A 21689-nucleotide genomic window follows, 5' to 3' on the forward strand; every position below is an offset into this window, starting at 1 on the left:
AAATAAGGTGCCATAGATTAAAGTAGAGAAGAACAAGGTAAGGAGATTTTAATAGGGAAATATTAGAGAGGGGGTGGGGGGAAGGAAGGGAAAAGGAAGGCGGGGGGGATTAAAAAAGGAAATAAATAGGGGGAAGGGATAAAAAATAAATTGAATGTAAAGTGGGAAAGGGATAGTAAGTGTGTGTGTGTGGAGAGAGAGAGAGAGAGAGAGAGAGAGAGAGAGAGAGAGAGAGAGAGAGAGAGACGTAAAGGGGAGCCAAAAATGTCAAAGATGCTCAACCCATTGAGAAGCATTGCAGATGGCAGATCATTAATAGTCGTCCCCCAAAGATTTGAACTTGTACACAAGACAATACATTGATGTATATGGAAAACATACCCATCATAGTTTTGTGCCTTTATACTTCATGAAGATGTTATATCTACATTTGTGAAAGGCTCCTAGTAGACTCCTCATATATTGACAAATGCATGAAGCCTTGGACAAATGTTGCAGTAACACAAGGTTTTCTCTTAGATGGTGGGAGCACAAGAGATAATTAAAGAGCAAGTGGAGAAGCTTCATGATGAAAATGAAGCTTGTTTGGGGGAGATCTAGCACTTGCAAAATGTAATGATATCTATTCTATTCTTACTGGTGACTAATCCCAAACCTGAGAGGATGGAGGGTCGCGGGAGGTCTGGCATCAAAAGGAGGTTCGCGGGATGTTCAACACCATGTGGCGAGAGAGGAGGAGGTTTAGGGGAGGGGGAGGGAGCTTCTGGGAGAGAGGAGCCTAGAGCAGCACTGCAGGGGGGAGAGGAGCAGAGTGTGCAGACTATGAAGGTGAAGATGGGCGGCCACATGGGACCACATCAGCGATGACAACGTGGAGGATTGCAGTGCACTGGCAGATTAGGGCAAACTTAACGACATGGTGCATGTGCATACTATACAATAGAGCCAGCGCAGATATTCACCGGGTGTTTGAATTTGCTAGTGTGGCATGCACAAACCCAATGATGTGGCAATAGGAGTAGTACTGCTCGGTGCTCAGACATTGCAGGTGTGTCATTGGGATGTTTCAATCACATTTCATGTTTGGCAATGCATATTAAATATTATTTTGCTGCTTGAGTTGAAGAGTGGTCGTGAGCAGTAATTTCCAATAACTCATTTAGTGGGTGAGATAAAATAGAATATTGACACTAGTTGAAAGAACATGTATAGCTGGGATGAAGAGTCTGCAGACTAATTTTGGATAAGGTTCTTTGTAACAGCTATCGTTTGTCATGATTTAATTTACCCTCTATCTCTGGAACCTTGACAAAACTCTAATACGAAAGACATAAGTCTGCAATTGCCAAACCATATGCTTATACAATGAGCAACACCTACTATGTACAATTTGTAGTCAAACTGTACACTCTGTACTTGGTCATGATGACTTTGGCAATTGACCTAGATAGATACACGCCTACTTAATGTTCCTGCAGTAATCTGCAATAGTTTGTTAGAAAGTGGTACCAGCCAGTATCATGAGAGTGGATCTGCTCTACCCTTTCATTTGTGTCACCAAATTTCCTGTACTTACATACTATTGGAGGGTACAAGCAGGAGTCAGTTCATAAATTAAAGTGTGCTGAGTGTCCTGTAATGTAAACTTTCTATCTTGTGATTGCAGGGAATTTATATGGAAGCTTCAGTGGATAGGCACTTGAGATTATACCACTTCACCATCATATTTGGAGCATCTTCTCTTCTTCTAACGCAGCTGCCATCCTTCCACTCCCTTCGCCATTTCAACCTTTTGTCAATGTTGCTGTGCCTTGGGTTCAGCCTTTGTGCTATCATTGGATCTGTCATATCAGGTGTTGCACAGAACATTCTGATGTTCTTATTTCAACTTAAGAAGCACTTAAGTCTCCTATTGTATTTATTCGCCCTCTTTGTATTTAAGATTTCTTGCTAGCATGACATTCAAGAGCGCTCAAGACCAGAGGCACTATAGGGTTATTGGAAAGCTTATATCTCTATAACTCGAGTTCAAAATTAACATTGCCCCCTCTCTAGATTTATGCAATGAAAGTGTCCTCCACATCGGCTCATGTAAACTATTCCTAGAATGGCTGTCTTGTGTGGATGTGGCATAAGAACTTCAAATTTGTAGGATATGGGCCTAATATAGCTTGTGTATTGCCTCATGTTGCTGAGTATTCTCTTTTGGGTTTGTCATCTTGTTTTGACAGCTATGTAGATTTACAATCCACTAAAAGTATACATTTGCTAAATAAACCCCTTTTGCATAGATTAAAGCTCAAATATAGTTATTATCTGAATGTATGAAAAATCTTAGTATGTAGTAAGTGCACTCCTTGAGTTTTAAAGTGATGTCTAGCATATGACCAAAGGAGGACAGAAGGGGCCGGAGAGGAGAAAGAAAGAAAGAAAGAAAGAAATTTTATCAGAGTCTTCGGAAGACCGATGGGTCTATGAGACTGAAGGAAAACTTGATACAAATCACAGTAAGGATGGAGCTACTGAAACGAGCATCATCACTCATGCTGAATCCTAAGTCTGATCATACATAATCAAATCAAATACATCTAGATGTAACAATGAAAAGAAAGGGACTGGAGCGGAGCAGAATCTTGCGTATGTCATGTCGCCCTAGCTGGTGCATAGCCGGTGATGGGATGCTGGTGCCCATCAAGGGGTGCTGTACGTCTCGGTCTCTTGGATGAGACTCGACGCAAGACCAGAGCCACCATGACTCCCATGGGACGTATCCCGGGTCTAAACAATGACGGGAGATCCCCCAGAGTGATCTGTGTGTCCCCTCGATGTCTCGTGTATCGTGCTACGGTTGTCGGGTCGGGGTCTCTGTCACGTCTATGGCTAGAGACTAGACGATCAATGCCACTCGATGGAAAGAACTCTGTGATCCTGCTCTGAGAGGTGTCTGATGATGTGGCCAAGCCCCGTCGCCTAGGTAAGTACTCTCTATGTCGGACCCCCTCGTGAATGAAGGCTGCGAGGCATCTCTGATCTGGGTAGGCGAGGAATTTGGAAAGGAGCCCGGAGCTATCTTTGAAGAGGCAGTGGTAGCGACCTCGGATCTCGTAGTATATTGGGCACCTGAAAATAAAATGCTCCTCCGACTCGACCTCTTGACAGTCGCACAATATGCATAAGTGATGCTCCCTAGGAATCCCCTCTGCTCTGCTGCTCCCTATGCGGAGGCGGTGTGATGATACCTGAAACTGTCCAATGGAGATCCGTAGTGAGTGAGGCATATGAAGCTCAGTGTACCCCGGTGGTGTGATGAATCCCTCCTCCGAAATACGGAGACAGTAATCTCTGTAGAAACTCAGCTTCATTGGAAGCTCCCTCGGCTCCAACTAGGTCCTAAAGGTGTGTAGCTGCAGCAGATCCTCACGAATGACCTGGTTTGATCGGGATGGTGGGTGGGAGTACCGAAGGGGCATCTAAACTCTACTGAAAAGGAGGTATCCTATCGATGTGGAACCCTAGTCTCACAAACCATCTGTGAGTTTGTGCATACCCATATGATCTAACCTGGTGTAGATATATAATGGTCTGAAAGGTTGCATCTAGCCGGAGTGGAAAAGCACCAAACTCGGCCTGAATGATGTGATGTGGTACAGACGGTTTCCCCAGGATCATCCGTGAGAGCATGAGGATCTGCAGGCGCTCCACCCGTGTCCACTCTATCTCTGACATGTCAGGCCCCCAACAAGGGCTGCCATACATACCGGCTGGTCGGACCGAGGAGTCGAAGAGAAGAGCCTTGGTCCGAGGGTCCTGGAAGTGGGAGTGGAAGCATTGTCTCTCTAGCCGAGCTAGTGAGGTATATCCCATCGCTAGTCTCATGTTGAAGATCGGGCCGGAGAAGATGACCCCCAAGTAAGTGTATGAGGATACGATCTCAACTAGTCCCACCGAAAGTAAAAGTAAATTGCTTTTGTTGCATGTTTGCTCGAGAGGTGTTAAAGATCATGACCTTGGTCTTGCCAAGGTTGACCTCCAAATCATGGGATAAACGAAAAGCCTGTAGTGCATCCAGGTGTCGCTGGAGCCCCTCGGGTGTGGACGACAAGAGTGCCACATCATGTGCATAAAGAAGAATCCTGATGATGATCCCGGCAAGTGAGCAACCGGTCCCTCCGAACGCCCACATGAAAGTCTCAAGCTCATTGATATAGAGGCCAAACAGGGTCGGTGATAAGGGACAACCCTGTTTGACTCCTATGGTACTCAAGATCTCATCTGTCCAACCTGCGCCTGTCCGAACTCGGCCCGAGACTCTCTCATACAGTGCCATGACTGCCCAGATGATCTCCTGATCAAATCCCAGTGTCTATAGGCGTGTGATGAGATGAGCTCGAGGTACTTTGTCAAAGGCTTTGCAGAAATCCACAAAGCAGCAATATACCCTCTCGTTCCGTGATTTGGCCTCCTTAATGACACTCTGAGTGTGAGTGTGTGATCCATAGTCCCATGGTCTCGCCTGAAACCGGCCTGACCTTCTGCTCTGAGCCCTCTCATCTCTGCGAACAGGCTGACCGACGCATCCAATACAGCTGCATAGATCTTGGACATCACATGTCCAATCATGATAGTCTTGTAGTTACTCGGGTCCATGGGATCCCTTGCCTTGTGGATGGGGGTGATGGTGTTGAGTGTCTAGGTGCGGGGGAAGCCACGGCAAACAGCATCATTGAATAGCTTTGCTAGGATTGGGGTTGACGTGTCGATCCCATATGCGATAAGCTCAGTGCATAGCCCCTCGTGATCCTTAGCTCGGCCATTGTGTATATTCAATGTCGCGTCCTTGACTCCCCCTCTGGTGAACAATGAGCAAGTGGTGGGGTGACGTGTGTGTATGAGATCTGGAGTGGGCTGGTGTGGGACATCATAAAGATGGTGTGCATACGTGTGCTAGACTCTCGTGTCGGTGAGGGGTGATGGAGATCTACGCTCAAGGAATCTCCGCCAAAAATCCTTTTGTTGCTGTACAAGATGTGCAACAGCTCCTCCTCATTTCGACGAAGAAATGCCTGCTTCTTCCGATGTACGAGATGTCGGTATTTGCGTACCGTGTTTGGTGTGTTCAGGAGGTGACATTTGGTTTCAAGTCGGAGCTGTCCGTGATAAGCCTTGCACCTCGCAACTCATGAATTAGAGTTGTATGCTGTTGTCCATGCTTTGAAAACATGGAGACATTATTTATATGGATCAGAGTTTTATGTGGATGTTGATCATGATACTCTGAAACATTTTAGTAAACAACCTGACTTGAGAGACCGCCAAGCTAGGTAGGCAGAACTCATGCAGGAGTTTAATTTGACGATTCGGTACCAAAGAGGGAAGGATAATAAAGTTGCTAATGCGTTGTCACGCATTATGCATAACATGAGTTTCACGGTGTTAGAGAGTGCTCTAATGGACGGATTAGAGAAACTCAAAAGGTGGACGAGTTTGTCCAGAGCCTATGGCCTAAGGCTCATGTGTTAAAACCTGGGGAAAAGGATGACCTGGCATCCAAAAAAGGCCAAACTTATGCAAGATATGTGCCATGATAGCCCATGTGCGGGACATCCAGGAGTCGAGAAGACATATGATCTCGTGAAGCGAGACTTCTTTTGGCCAAAGATGAAAAAGCATATTCATGAATATGTGACGTTGTTTTTCGTGTCAGGTAAGTAAGGCAGAGCAGGTGAAGCCACCCGGACTTTTACAGCCCTTGGAGATACCACTAAGTAAGTGGGAGAGCATTTCCATGGACTTTATTGTAGGTCTGCCTACGACATAAGGTGGATATGATTCTATCCTTGTGGTGCATAGTTTCCACGCGTTTCGGAAACGGGGGTGCGGAGCACGGCGGGAAACGACGTTTCGGAGTTTCGGCCTCCGGGAGGAAATGGGAAAACGGAGTTTCGGTTTTAGGGTTTAATACATACATATATAATTAATAAAAACATTACAAAAGCTTGAAAAATAGTAAATACATCTTTGCTCAAGTTCAATATAAATCTATGATTTATCACATCAATCATTCAAATTTCAATGTTAAAGACTCAAATGATAGATCAAAATTCAGAAATGACAATTGTAGGCTCAAGGCTCAAGCCTCAAAAGAGTCAATACAAAACAAGATCCATCATCCATAATCCATATGTAATAGACTACAGTAAATACAAAACATGAATATCTATGTGGCTGACAGCAGCTGCTCAATGTTGGAGCCTGGCATGACAAAATCCTAGACCTAAGTGCTCCAAAAATCACTCATCAAGATCATCCATGGAGGAGTCACGTGTCTCCTCCAACTCATGAGAGTCAGCCTCAGATGAAGAAAGGGTAGGATCGTGGTCCTCTGCCTCTACTGAAGTGGAAACGATGGATCCCCCCCTCTGCCTTTGAGAGCGGGTGGTGCAGCGGGTGTTGTGGCTCGGCACTGTCAGCTCCTCATAAAGCAAGGTGTACATATCACGCTCATTCCGAGGGATCTCTGGGATGAACCTTCTCGCTCCTGATGTCGATCTCATCCACATTCACCTGCGAAGGCTCCGGATGTCGGGCATTCCTCTCAAGGAGCTGGAGGTTGCAATGACAAAACACCAACCGCTCTAGCTGAGCGGTACTCAGCCTATTCCTCTTCTTTGTATGGAAGAGGGCCCAAGTGCTCCAATTCCTCTCACATGGATCCAAACTGCAATCTTGTGAGAGCACTCGAATGGCGATGCGTTTCTGTTATTGAAATGCACATACAATTAGAAATTAGAAGTTAGAACTAAGTGGAAAGTTGAAACAAGAAAGATGCACATTGTACTATGTAGACTGTAGTTAAGGGTAGTGAATTACCAGCGTGGGAGCACAATTTCCATACTTCTCCCACCATGAGACAGGCTGTAGCTGAGTCTCTCGACCAAAGCTTCCCGTCTGGTTGCGAAAGGCCAAGAGATCATCCTCTATACATTTCAGCATGTGCACATTACCACCTGTCAAGTTCCTGATGTATGTCATGAAGCCTTCGTCTAGCTCCTCGTTCTCGTATTGCTCCTCATCTCGCCACAAAGGATGCAATACATGTGCTACTGCATGAATCAGCCTGTGAAACCAATCCCGTCGCCGATTCCACACAGCCTTGATTTCATCAACCCTTTAGAGATCAAACCATAAGATAAAAATGGACAAAAAACAAGAGTCAAGAGTCGACAAGCAATCTTGTCCATGTACTCGTATAAAAGGCCTATAGTACTGCCCTCCATGTCTGTAATGCGTAACAGTGTGTAGATGGGGTTGAGAATTTGGACCAACCCCTCAACCTCTACCCACCACTCCTCTCTCATGACATCACGCACAAAAGCTCTTGCCTTGGGGCTCTCTCTCTCATCCCACTCTAGCCATTCATTTGAGTAGACAGTGCGTACCAACTCTCTGCGGACTCGCAGGAGTCTCTCAAGCACAATGAACATGTATGCAAATCTGGTGGCTGCAGGCTGCAATAGCTCAAGAGTGTTGTAGGCCCGATACATGCTCAAGACTTTTGGCCTCTTCTTCACAAACCTCACCATGCTTCGTCCTGTGCGAAAGATGGCTTCAACCCATTGTATTTGACCTATGTCCTCAATCAATAAGTCGAGGCTATGTGATGCACAAGGGGTCCACACAATGGCTGGAAATTCATCCTCTAGCATAGAGCCCATAGACTTACAATTACTTCCATTATCTGTCACCACCTGCACAACATTCCGAGGCCCAATTTGCTCTATAGCCTCCCTTATATGTGTCCAAATAAATGCACCTGTAACTGTGAGACCTGGGAGGGAGGCATCAATGGCTTTCAAAAACATAGTGCCTTTGCAGCATGACACCAAAACATTGTATACATTTCTCCTGTGTACATCTGACCACCCATCACACAATACAGTGCAGCCATACTTTTTCCATGTTTCCTTCAAGGGCTCTAGCTGCACTTCTATGCATGAATTTTCCTGCTTTAGCTCCCGTGTCCGCAGAGCCTCAAATGTAGGGCCATCCCACTCGCATCCAATGCGGCTGATGGCCCTCATGGTCTTCCTCCATTGATTTGTCTTGGCCACATGAAAAGGAATGGCACACCGTATGAACATCCGGGTGAGCTCCCTAGCTGCCTCTGCAATTGCTTGCTTTTGAAATCCTGCTTGGATGCTAGCCCTTTGTACAGTATCTATTGTAGGGGTGTCTTGTGAATGTGATACATCACCTGGCAAAGGAGTCCTCCTTGCGTGCACACCCGACACTGAGGTAGAGGAGAAATCTGATCCTGTGTCTCTGCCTCTGGCCCTCTTTGCTACTGCTGCTTGACTTGATACAGCTTTCTTTTGACCACCCATTGCTGTAGATACTTCCTCTTCGGGAACGGCCAAATGCTTACGCCTCCACCTTTCAAGGCTTTCGCGAACATCTAGAGGAATAGAGGGGCATGTCCCTACATCTTTGTTGGAACTTGAGCAAGATGGTCCTTCACACGGGTGACACTCCCCGTTTTGACCAACCCACAGTACTTACATCTCCATTTCCTGGAGCCACCAGATCCTGCATAACCCCCCACTTGCTCCACATGCTGCCAAAAAGGATCTGGAGTCCGAGCCATGTTACCTGTGCGGTTCGAGGTCGGGAGACTCGAAGAGATTCGAGAAGTGGAGGCTGTTTTTTTGGTCCTGCAGGCTGCAGCCCCTTCTTGCTTCAGCTTGGTAGAGCTACGAGGGGCCAGGGCAAAGGTGGAGGCCGGCGAGGTAGAGGGCTGAGGTGGAGGTAGATGGGTAGAAAAAGGAAAGTAGAGCAGCTCCAAACGGATGAAGACACTGGCGAAACACAGCGGGCAGAAACAGGTCGCGGTCGGGTTTTTAGAAACCCTTGGAAAAAACATAAAACGGAAACGCCGTTTCCGGGGATGGAAACATTTTCGAAACGTTTTGGCGTTTCGCCCTGGCCGAAGCGGCGTTTCTGGAAACTATGTTGTGGTGGTTGATCCTCTTACCAAGATGGCTCACTTCATTCCAACTAGAGAATCTGTTAGTGCCCCGTAATTGGCATATATTTCGTCTGCATGGATTACCCAAATCCATAGTGTCAGACAGAGATGTCAAATTTACCGGTCATTTTTGGACTGCGGTATTTGAAACACTAAGGACTGAGTTGGGAATGAGTAGTGGGGATCATCCAGAAACGGATGGTCAGACAGAAAGAATCAACCAAATTTTAGAGGATATGCTTACAGCATATGTGTCATTGAGGAAACATGCATGGAACAAGTGGTTGCCATTGTTAGAGTTTGCCTACAATGATAGAAAGGTGTGCATGCAATCCATGAGAGAGGTTGGGAGGATATTCGGGATGCCATCGCCTGTGATTTTACCTCGCCTGTGATTCGACGAATGAAAGTGAAAAAAAGGAAAGAGTGTATCATTCGCCATCACTTCTTGAGCATTTGGCGGAAGTATATCTTGTTGGTAGTCTTTCTCCTCTTCAAAGTCTTCGCGGTTGAAATCTTTTCCTGACCCTTTCATGGCGCTTGATTGTGTGTCCTTTCCAGATTTCAGCACAACCATACACTTGCGGTAGTCAAGCTGGATACACACCAAAGCTCTGATACCAATGTAGCATGCAACGGTTATCTGCTCGTGTAATTCACAGCAAGACCTTCTTTAAACCTTTAGCGAGGAATGAGCGTTCTTTACCATAGAGAGAGAAAGGAGATGAGGGTAGAGAGAGAGTAGAGTCGACAACCGATTGGGTCCTTGTACCCACTGAGGGCCCCTTCCCCCAATCAGGGGAGAATTTGCTTTATACTTGGAGAAGTGAGAAATACAAAGAACACTCTTCAAGAGAGCACGGAACACGCTTTTGAAGAGCTCACTGTCTACACGTATAGTAGACCCAAAGACCTGAGAGGCAACACTGACCAATACCGAGACCTTGCTGCTGTCCACACTGACGATGTAGGACGCTTCTGCACGGCAAGGAAGAGGCTTGTGCTGTCTACTAGAATGCAGGGTTACTGTGTGAGTGAGAGAGTGAAAACTAGAAGTGATAGATCCTATGAGAGAACTGAGAGATGACTGAAATATAGAGCTGAGAGTGAGCTGTGTAAACTGTAAAAGAGAGCTGAGAAAGCTGAGGAAACAGTGTCCAAACCTCTCTCCGTTTGCTGGTCCAAACCTCCAACTGTTGTGCTGCGTGGTTACCTTCAGATAAAGCTGAACTGATGGCGCAGGGACTGAGGCTAGAGCAGGGCCAGATATGAGGATCTTAGGGGCTGCACAGGAGGCTGAAGTGGAGCTGTAGGAGAACTGAAGGCAGGAGCAAACTGAATGAGAAAACAGGGCAGCCAAGGGGCCCTTTTATTATTAAAATGGCAGCGGAAGATGCAAACGAACTGAAATTATAGAGCCACACAGAGAACACTAGAGATAACAAAATGTACCACCACTGATCTGCTGTAAATCAGCCCTTAAACCAGGGCAGCAACTGAAATACAAGATATCTTGAATAAGATAGAAAACAGGAGCTGCTGGAGAGGCTGAACTGAAGCAGAGAAAAAGGGGGAACACAAGAAAGCTGAAGCCTGAGAGCACGGAGGCAGGAGAAGCCTGAAACAAAGAGGCAGAGGCCTGGAGTGGGGAGGCAAGAGCCCTGAAGAGGCAAGATCTGCTGCGGGAGTGTGGGCAGCCAACTGAGCAGCTGAGAGGGGGCTCTGAGGGGATGGTCAGGAGCAGGCTGTATGCTGGAGCCTTGAGGAGCTGCAAGAAGTGTTGTAGGAAATGAAGGGAAGGAGGCCCTTTTATAGGGCAGGCCAAGGGGGGAAGTCGGCCAGTTTGACTGGACCGACCAGCCTGGTCGGTCAGGCCAACTGGGCCGACCAGCTGGTCGGCCAGCCTACCCCCTCTGGCCCCCCTTGCTGCATGGGGGCTGGTCGGTTGGCCACGCCTGGAGATGCGGAATCTCAACACCCCCTCTCAGCTCCAGGGTGTGGCACAAGACCCAGAGAGCTGGTATGACGTTGGAGAAGGGGAGGAGAAACAGATTTGGTAAATATGTCGGCGACGTTGTCGGAAGTGGTGCTGAAGAGGAGCACAATGGTACCGTCAAGAACCTTCTCTCGCGTATAGTGGTACTGAATTTCAATGTGTTTTGTCCGAGCATGAAAAACCGGATTGCGAGCAAGGGCAATACAGCTTTGATTGTCACAAAAAAGTGTGGTAGAAGTGGATTGCTGAAAACCACAATCGAGAAGAAGGCGCCGAAGCCACACAGCCTCACAGGTGGCACTACACATAGCCCGATACTCAGCCTCGGTGGAAGATAGGGCGACCGTGGGTTGGCGTTTACTGGACCAGGAGATAGCCGCAGAGCCAAAGGAGAAAACATAGCCCGTGGTAGAGCGGCGAGAATCGGGGTCGCCAGCCCAATCGGAGTCACTCCAACCTCGGAGAGTGAGCGGGGAAGGAGAGGAACCACCGGCAGCATAAAAGAGCCCGAAAGTAGAGGTCCCCTGAAGATAGCGGAGGAGACGTCGAGCAGCTTGCCAATGAGAAAGCGAAGGGGTTTGCATGAAGGTACTGAGGGTGCCGACAGAGAAGCCGAGATCCAGTCGAGTGTTAAGTAGCCAAAGAAGAGATCCAACAAGCTGGCGGTAGAGGGAGGCATCAGGATAAGCAGTGGACCCAGAAGCAGAGAGTTTAGCGTTGGGATCCATGGGAGAGGTGATGGGCCGACAGTCAGCCATGTGGAAAGTTTCGAGGAGCTCTTGAACATAGCGTTGCTGAGAGACAAAATACCCCCTCTTAGTCTGCCAAATCTCAAGACCCAAGAAAAAATGGAGAAGGCCCATATCCGTCATCTCAAATTCAGTTTGAAGAGCAACTTTAATGGCAAGGATATGATTGGTATGACTCCCGGTGAGGATTAAATCATCCACATAAAGAATGATGAAGGTATGAAGCTGTCCTTCATGAAAAAGATAAAGATTGGGATCAGCCAGAGAGCGAAGAAGTCCTTGGCGGCAGAAGAAGGTATCAATACGCTGATTCCAGGCCCGAGGAGCTTGCTTGAGACCGTAGAGAGCCTTGCGAAGGCGACAGACCATGAAAGGAGAACGAGAATCAATGAAGCCGGGCGGCTGATCCACATATACCTCTTCATGAAGATCACCATTCAAAAATGCAGATTTGACGTCCATTTGAAAGATGGGCCACTGATGGTGGGCGGCAAGAGCGAGGATCGTGCGGATGGTGCTCATCCGGGCGGTAGGTGCAAAGGTCTCCCCATAGTCGATGCCGGGTCGTTGGGCATAGCCTTTAGCCACCAGCCGAGCTTTATACTTGTCGACAGAACCATCAGAGGCGTATTTTGTTTTGAAAATCCACCGGACACCAATGACGGAACGATGTGAGGGACGAGGGACAAGGTCCCAGGTGTGGTTCCGAAGAAGAGCATGAATTTCCGCTTCCATAGCCTGTTTCCAATGAGGCTGGTCCAGAGCCTGAGGAACGGTAGTGGGCTCACGAGTGGCGAGGATGCGAGACATAAGGGCATAATTGACATGAAGGGGATCAGAAGAGGACGGTGGGAGATGGCGATGAGAGCGACGAGGCCCATCATCAGGGGGTGGTTCGGAGTAGGGATCCTCAAGACCGGAGGAGCGGAGAGTATCAATGAGCCATCGCGGAACACGTACCGAGCGGGGTTCCAAAGGAGGAGCAGACAAGGGTGGAGCCGGAGAAGGAGGCGGAGGAGAGAGAATAGGAGGTGATGTACCAGAGGACGAGGCAGGTGGAGGGAGAGAGAGCTCCGGGGCATCGGACGGATCTCCAAGAACAGGAGGAGAGTCGGAGGATGTCGGAAGGACCTGCTCGTCGAAAAGAACATCCCTGCTCACGGAGATAATGCGGCGGCGAGGATCATAGAGGCGATAGCCAGTGGAGACGGAGTTGTAGCCTACGAACAAGAGCTTGTGGGACTTAGGATCAAGCTTTCCACGATCAGATTTAGGAATATGAACATAAGCATCACAGCCAAATACTCGAAAATGGGAAACATCGGGCTTAGATCCATAGTAAGCCTGATAAGGGGTCATGCCTGGGACTGCTGATGTCGGAGAGCGGTTAAGAGTATGAATGGCGGTCATCATGGCCTCGGCCCAAAGAGACTGAGGGAGTTGACTGTGAGTGAGCATGGTCCGAGCCATTTCAACACCGGTACGATGTTTACGTTCAACCACACCATTATCAGAAGGGGTACCTGTGTTGGCAAATTCCCGTTTGACACCATGACTACTCAAGAACCGATCAAACTCGAGAGAGGTGAATTCACCACCTTTATCAGCACGAAGAATTTTGAGGGAGTGATTGGATTCTTTTTCCACCATGGCTAGCCAGGTCTGGAAACGACTGAAAGCCAGATCCTTGTGGGAAAGAAAATAGATCCAAGAGTAGCGACTGAAATCATCAACAAGGAGCATGTAGTACGAGGCTCCCCCAAGGGACATAATCTGCATAGGGCCACATAGGTCGAGGTGAACAAGACCAAGCGGAACAGTGGCACGGCGAGAGGCATGATGAGCGAACGGCTCGCGATGTTGTTTGCCCAATATGCAAGAGGGACAGAGACCTTGGCGAGTGCCGACGTTAGGGAGGCCGAGGACAAGCTGATCACGGAAAGCACGATGAAGAGCATCAATGTGTAAATGACAAAACCGATAATGCCAAAGGTCGCCAAGAGAGGTTCCTGTAAGGGAGGGAAGGGCAACAAGCTTGTAGATACCATTAGTAGAATGGCCGGTCCAAACCGGCTGTCCGGTGGCACGATCGCGGATGGTGACAGAGGCTGCTTCAAACTCAACTTTCATATTGTTTTGACAAATCTGATGAACCGAAAGGAGATGAAAGCCGAGAGACGGAACATAAAGAACACGAGAAGAGTGTTTACCCCCTTTGCCATCAGGAATAATATCAAGAGAGCCCTCTGAATGAACAGGAATAGAGTGCTTATCGCCGATGCAGACACGACCAGAATGAGGAGTGAGATCCTGGAGCAGTGAGGAGGAGGGGGTCATATGCCGAGAGGCCCCACTATCAACAATCCATTCACGAGCATCGGAGCTATGGAGAGCCAATGACTCTGCTGCAGGAAGGGGGACCGAATTCAAGAGCTCAAGGTGAACAAAGGCAGGAGTAGGGGTAAGGGAAGCATCAGCCGCAGCGGCCAGAGGTGCGTCAGCTCGTTTGTGTTTGCGGTATGGACAATTGCGCCAATAATGGCCAGGAGTGCCACAGTGATTGCAATTACCTTTGGGAGCAGGACGGTCACTGGAGGGATCTGAAGGAGATGAGTTATTGGCAGAGGACGGGGCATTCTTGGATCGTGATTTGGGACGATGGGCCACAAGAGCCTCAGAAGAACCATCAGAGGTTTTAGTGAACTGTTCCTCCTGATCCATCATCATGGGGACAAGTTCCTCCCAAGTGATGGTGCTGAGGCGGCCAGAGGTAATAAGAGAAGAATAGAATGCTGCATATCGACTGTCAGTAATAACATGAGATAGGAGAGTAATAGCCATATCTTCGGAGGAGATAGCCTTGCCTGCATGGAGGATGTCTTGATGCATGCTCTGCATTTTGTTGATGTGGTCCCGTATGGAAGGAGAAGTAGTTGGATCGAGGCGACGAAGCTGAACTTCCAAGGAAATACGTTTCATGGGAGTGACGCGAAGATACATGCCATCAAGAAATTCCCAAATAGCACGTGCAGAAGTAAGATGCTTGATATGATTGAGAACCCCTGGTTGACAATTGAGAAAGATGAACGAGCGTACACGAGCATTCAATTTATCCCAGATAAGAGAAGCATGTGGCTCCTCCTCAGGTGACGGACGAGGGATCCCGGGATCAACAAACTCAGCAAGATCATAAGATTCCAATACAGACGCCATCTGAATTTTCCAAAGAGAATAATTGGTCCCATCTAACTGCCGAGCATCTGGAAATGTAGGAAGAGTGGGAATACGTACAGGCTTGTCAGACTCTTGAAAGAAACTGGACATAGGGGATACGCGAAGATCCGGAGTAGAATCCTTTGTTTCATCAGCCATAACTGAAAACAGGGAATGGACAGCAACAAGGGGCTGAAGAGAAGATCAAGGTCTAGAACAGGGCCAATCTCAACAATCGAACCCAAAGATCAAGAGCCAATAAGTTCTGCCAGAAACCCCTGAATAAAGTCGTACGGGTGAAGACGGGAGCCGACCCGATGCGCGATGAAGGAAGGGGGGGAGAGGCTCTTGATGAAGCAGTAGGCTGCTATTGATAGCCCGGGGTTCAGGAGGAAAATAGCTGCTATTGATAGGGAGGGGAGAAGGGACGGGAGAAGAAAGCTCTGTAGTCAGTGGGAAGGAGAGTTGCTGACGAGGACAACATAGAAGTTCCCAGATCAGAGAGTAACCTGGTGCTCTGATACCATATTAAAATGGCAGCGGAAGATGCAAACGAACTGAAATTATAGAGCCACACAGAGAACACTAGAGATAACAAAATGTACCACCACTGATCTGCTGTAAATCAGCCCTTAAACCAGGGCAGCAACTGAAATACAAGATATCTTGAATAAGATAGAAAACAGGAGCTGCTGGAGAGGCTGAACTGAAGCAGAGAAAAAGGGGGAACACAAGAAAGCTGAAGCCTGAGAGCACGGAGGCAGGAGAAGCCTGAAACAAAGAGGCAGAGGCCTGGAGTGGGGAGGCAAGAGCCCTGAAGAGGCAAGATCTGCTGCGGGAGTGTGGGCAGCCAACTGAGCAGCTGAGAGGGGGCTCTGAGGGGATGGTCAGGAGCAGGCTGTATGCTGGAGCCTTGAGGAGCTGCAAGAAGTGTTGTAGGAAATGAAGGGAAGGAGGCCCTTTTATAGGGCAGGCCAAGGGGGGAAGTCGGCCAGTTTGACTGGACCGACCAGCCTGGTCGGTCAGGCCAACTGGGCCGACCAGCTGGTCGGCCAGCCTACCCCCTCTGGCCCCCCTTGCTGCATGGGGGCTGGTCGGTTGGCCACGCCTGGAGATGCGGAATCTCAACATTTATAGGGCTGGACTGAGCCAACCCAGTCTGTAAACAGACCGACTCAGTCTGTTTTACAGACTGGTTGGCCTACAACCAGCCTATAAAAAGCCCTCCCTGGCTCATTTGCCAGGGGAGTTTTTGGGCAACCTTTGCAGGCTGCCTTCCCTGCTTACCTGTCCAGCCTTTGGGCACCCTAAAGGGACTCCTAACCTAGGCTAAGACCTAAACTATAAGATAGAAACACTTAACCTACTGTTCTCTAGTGGGTACTAGTGAACAAGAACTGACTACTGACTTGACCTAAGGCTGAGAGACTGACCTACGTAGCTTGTGCCTGACTATCCTTGGACAAGGGCTCACAAAGGGGTCACAGCGTACGACAAAATCTCCTATCTGGGAACTATAATGCACTTGTCGATGTAGCCAGTGTGTCACCTTGCACCCAAGTGCAGGGGTGCATGTGACAAAAAAGCAGCCTCCAATTGCTACCTCTAGCTGTGAAGCTGAGTATAGGACAGCTTTTATGTATCTGGCTTCGGACACTATGTGTACATCTTGAGGTTGGTCAGAGATCTCCCACCACTATTTAACTCACAGCCAGAGTGCTTTAGTCATTGTGTTCAATCCAATGTTTCATGCACACACTAAGCACATTGAGATTTATTATCATGATGTTAGAGAGAGTGTCACTAGGGGATGTTCACTTGTCTTATGTTCGATGCAACACTATTTGACATACATCTTCTCCACTACTCAAGTTTGAAGCTTTTTGGTAAGATTTATACTGATACGGCCATCCCTGTACTTCCATGGGTTGCTTTAACCTTTTGGATGAACATGTGCAACCATGGCATTAGTTCCAGGTATCTATGAGATGTTTGCAGAGCACTTCATCCATACCATGGAGGCGGGTTTGTTGGATGTAGCTCCCTTGGTATGGCCTTGTAGGCCTAGTACTTCTAGTTCTAGATATTTTGGACACTTAGTCCACTTAGTCTGCACATGACTTCTAGGACTACCAGTTCTACCTTAGTCCTGCACTAGGGTTAGTCATTATTATGACTTGTACTTTTCATTTTGTTTTATTTATGCAATCTATGTACATTCAGATCTTGCTATGGTCATCCGCTTCACTAATTTTTATCAGTTAGGAGGCCTTATAGAGCTAAAAAGTTAAAAGAACTATGATCTCATTTGAAAATTTGGAGGTAGGTGCCTACTAGCTGGTACAATGAAAGACTTGTTAGAAAGACCCGGAGCTGTAAGGATCTCTCTTTCTAAAGCCTGGAGCATAGGGATCTCCGTACTTTCCAAGAAGTAAACTTTTACATGATCTTCGAACAGTAGGGAACATTGACTGGTATTGCAAAATTCTCTACTTTCTCCATCATTATGTACTGGAGTTTTTCAGTCAGCTTGTAGGCCAGCATGATCCTCTGTGTACATCCAAGATTTACCCTGCCCCCTTCGGACACCCCAAAGATCAACATACATGATCTTAAATACTTGCCGCCCACTACATTAAAGCCTATGCTGCTAATCTCCATGGGCCACCAAGTCTACAATGCAATGCTTGTGCAGCCTAGTAGTAAAAGTACTTAACGTCAAATTGGGAAGGTAATGCAGAAACTTTGCAGGGGTTCACATGGTCTTCAAAAGTTTGCCCTAGGAGATGTCTCTCTGATTTAAAATCCCAATGAGAGTTTCAGCGCCAATCAACAAAAAAGCTGCCAACAAACATGTTATTGGTCGCTCACTTAAACCAAAGCAAGAAATCACATTTCGACCCTTCTCAGGCAGCTGGAATCAATGCCAATGGTTCCCGCTTAGTGAAGTTAAAAGGACAAGCCTATCGAATCAAAATTGTATTGACTGAACCAGAATATTTTTAATGCAAGTTCTGCCTGAAAAATGCTCAATGTGTGTACGTAACATGGCTGTCATAGCGGAAGCTGTGGCTAAAGGGAATCCTAAAGGGACTGGCATCCCTCCTTTAACTGTACAAACGTGCACACTACTTGGGAGAAAACATAGGTGGTGGTGAAAAAACTCAAAGATACAGCCCCACTGACTCCATGCTGCAGAAAGGCACCACAAAAGGGGCGGGCGGGGTGGGCGGGGGGGTTATTTTGAAATGACCAGGCATAAAAAGGTACATAGGCAATGAAGCAGGTTAAAATTCAAGGTCTTGAAAAGTCTGTTTAGGCTTCTTCCTTAGTGTAGATGAAGTGATCGAAAGGTTCTGGGAAGTGGCATATGCAATTGATCCAGCTGGGGTCTTGAGAACAAGAATTGAAGCTTTCTATTAACTGCCATAGGCGGTTGACATTTGCATCTTCAAAATTGAAATATATTTTAATGTTAAAGGTTTAGTAAAGTTTATTGTTCTCAGTAAATAGATGTTCATTATAATCCAAGCGGTTTGTATATAGGCCCTGAATATAATTTAAGTTCCTTCATTGAAAATGCACTTCGACATAGGGATTGTACCAGATCAGGTAGTTTGTGACTGGAGATGGTGCTTGTTTTGAACTCTCTTGAAATTGATATGTTCTCTGAATAGTAAATTTTCAAATTTGCAGGGCTGTCTTCCCGTGCAGCTCCAAAGGATTATTCTGTCCAAGGCTCTCCCACCAATATAATGTTTGGGGTGTTCAATTCAATATCGATCATGATGACTACCTATGCAAATCCAGTAATTGTGGAAATTCAGGTATACTGAATGGGACAAGGAATGCCAAAACTGGTCAACCTTTAGAGCTACTTAATTCACATATCATGCATTTTGGGTGGAGTGAAGCGTTCAGTCAAGGTTGATTTATATGAATTCCTATTGTGTAGGCAACACTGGTGCCCCCTGTAACAGGCAAGATGCTGAAGGGATTATTGATTTGTTACTCAGTGGCAATATCCACCTTCTTCTCAGTCGCCATTTCTGGCTACTGGGCCTTTGGGAATTCGTCTCAGGGAATTGTCTTTAGCAATATGGAATCACTTGTTCCACGGTGGCTTTACATTTTAGGCAATGCCTTTGCATGTCTGCAACTTGTTATAGCTTCTGTGGTATACACTCTATACGTATAAAGTGTTGAAGTGGGATTTCAATAGATAATCTTTGATTCATTACAAGCTCTGGACTGCTACTGACAGCATGTTTACTTTGAACAGCTCTACCTTCAACCCCTGTTTGCAAAATATGAAGGAATGGTAGCAGACGTTGATGAAAAACAATGTTCGCTGCGCAATTTTCTCCCTCGCATCTTAGGGCGTTCCCTGTTCGTGGCTGTTGCAGTTCTTCTAGCTGCCATGCTGCCATATTTTGCAGATTTTAGTGCTCTGATAGGTGCAGTGGGATGTGTGCCCTTGTGCATCATCTTGCCATTGATGTTCTACAACTTGGTTTTTAAAAGCAAAATTAAGTCGCAACTAAGAAACATGGTGAATTATGTAATTATAGGACTGTCTGCAATTGTGGTGGCCCTAGGCAGTGTCGCTTCTGTTCGTCAAATTGCACTAGACGTGCATACGTACACACTTTTTCCCAACTTGTAGTTTACTAAATCTTGCTTTGAAAAGCAATAATCCATTTGAACATATTTATAAAAATGGGCCACTCTCCTTTCTTGCCAATACAAGCTTTAGGATTTCAAAACAAGGTTAGCTCTATTGCATCACAGATGGTGGTTTTGACACTTACTATACATAATAGTGCAAAACATAGGAGTCTCCGAGTAGCATGACCAGATGAAACCTCAGAATGTATGAGTGATAACTGCTCAGAATGTGAAATTTTGCAAATTTTACATTTCTTTATTGATTCGACGTATGCCGTCGACAATCAACGGAGATCAAGTAAATAGATATCGTTATCCAGCTTGCTTCGCTGTTTATGCTGAAGTACGGAGGTTTGTTTTTTTCATTTTTTCTGTTGTCCTGAAGAAAGAGGTTCTTTTCACTTCCTTTATTTGGTGTCAGCTGAGAGGAAATTGAAAACAAAAAAATAGATTCATAGAGCTATTGTGAAGAAGGTCAACAACAAACTAGTGAGCACCAAACCAAATGGAAGGATAGGGTCAATGATGAATCTGCATTTGTGTGTAAACCAGCCAGTGTTTCAATCTTCCTTTCTCCCTCCCGTCCACACCCAATAAAAAGCAGCTTCCATACTTGAAAAGGATACAAAATTAGGTATCCATAAGATGTCAATAAGAATAGGAAAAGCGAGCTGCCTTGAAGCCTGCTCTATTGGATCGTGGCTCACTGCTGACGGCAACTTGAGAGTAGGTGCCAACAACTATTGCAAGGGACTATACAGGCAAGGAATATCTCGATTTGTGACAATCTAAAAGATGCCTACATGCAGAAGCACTGATGCCACACAATGTTCTTGGAACCTTGTATACCTTGCTCCCGGCTCAAGCGTAAGGTATATAAATTGTCCTCCCATATGTTGATGAGAGGGGGAAAAGGTCGGATTGCTGCTGCCCAATCACTAGGCTGTAGTTAGTATGATTCGACCTTTGATTTTATAATTCACAAATTGATAAGCTCCTTAACATTATATTCAACCAAAAACTGCTCTTTGAAACTTCTTTACAAGAAAAAACTAGACTATGCTACTAGAGCTCCCAGGGTATTATTATTATTATTTCCCCAGGTATTATCCATAATAGCATGTTAATACTAGCATTTTATAATAGTATGGTCAATACTAACATATGATTCATAATATCATGTTCAACAACTCTAAGACCCTAATATATATTTAGTAACAAGAATTATGCATTGAATATGCCAACTATAAATAATTTTTATTTTAGGAAGAAAATAGGCGTCTCAAAGGCATCATATATGTTAGCAATAAGTATATGCTAAGTGTTGCATACTTTTGAGCTACAAAAACTTCATGTTATCAAAGGTTTCCTCCTTTATCAACATTCCACTATCTCTAGTCTATGTTGGGAACCAATGTAGTTCTAGTCTCTAACTTGCAAACATTAGAATGAAAACGTGAAAGTAGAGAAATAAAAGAGAAAAAGAAACAAAAGTTGGCTAACTACAAGGGGCATACTACCTGTAGCCTACGCTGTGTAGCAGCTTGAGTGATAAACTCATTCACTACTATCTCTTGTAAGAGAGTGATAGGCATAGGTAGACAGCCTGTTGTCCACCACTGATGTGTTGCATATTAAGTATATCATTATCGACCTTGCGTATGTGCTTTTTTACAAGGGCATTGGTTTGTAGGCTTGCCACAAGAGCATCCCTACTAGCTGCGTTAGTCTCCTTATCAATTTTAGTCATGTATGACGTGCAATAAGATGCTGCTCCATGCGAGTTTAGGACAGGCTATATGTTGGTATTGGCACCCCAGAGTTTGGGTTGAAGTTGGTGGTGTATAAGTCCTTTGGATCCCTTCTTAAGAAAATTGTAGGTTGGGAGATACTGCTTGGTAATGTCAGCATGTATTCATCATTTGACATTCCAATTTGCTTGAAGAATGTATCAAAATCAATTGTCAATGTAGTTTATTGTGCTAAGATGTCTAAAATGCACTTTAACTTCACTTTGTGCACTCTAGAATCTAAACAA

At 46.2% G+C, this 21689-nt stretch overlaps 1 protein-coding gene and 1 pseudogene across 1 annotated transcript; one reads left to right on the forward strand and one right to left on the reverse strand.

The window, feature by feature from the left end:
* Positions 1-1018: 1018 nt before the first annotated feature.
* On the forward strand, positions 1019-19858 carry LOC147894446 (GABA transporter 1-like). The gene is made up of 5 exons (XM_087384511.1): positions 1019-1048; positions 1667-1853; positions 18680-18810; positions 18939-19160; positions 19266-19858. The coding sequence occupies exons 2-5, from the start codon at positions 1676-1678 to the stop codon at positions 19647-19649; spliced, it is 915 nt and encodes a 304-aa protein (XP_087240637.1). The 5' UTR covers positions 1019-1048; positions 1667-1675; the 3' UTR covers positions 19650-19858.
* On the reverse strand, positions 6291-8644 carry LOC147894447 (uncharacterized; annotated as a pseudogene).
* Positions 19859-21689: the final 1831 nt, after the last annotated feature.

This window comes from Dipteris shenzhenensis, chromosome 14 (genome assembly GCF_047967505.1).
Source record: "Dipteris shenzhenensis isolate YYH24624 ecotype China chromosome 14, Dip_SZ_1.0, whole genome shotgun sequence".
NCBI classification, from domain to species: domain Eukaryota; kingdom Viridiplantae; phylum Streptophyta; class Polypodiopsida; order Gleicheniales; family Dipteridaceae; genus Dipteris; species Dipteris shenzhenensis.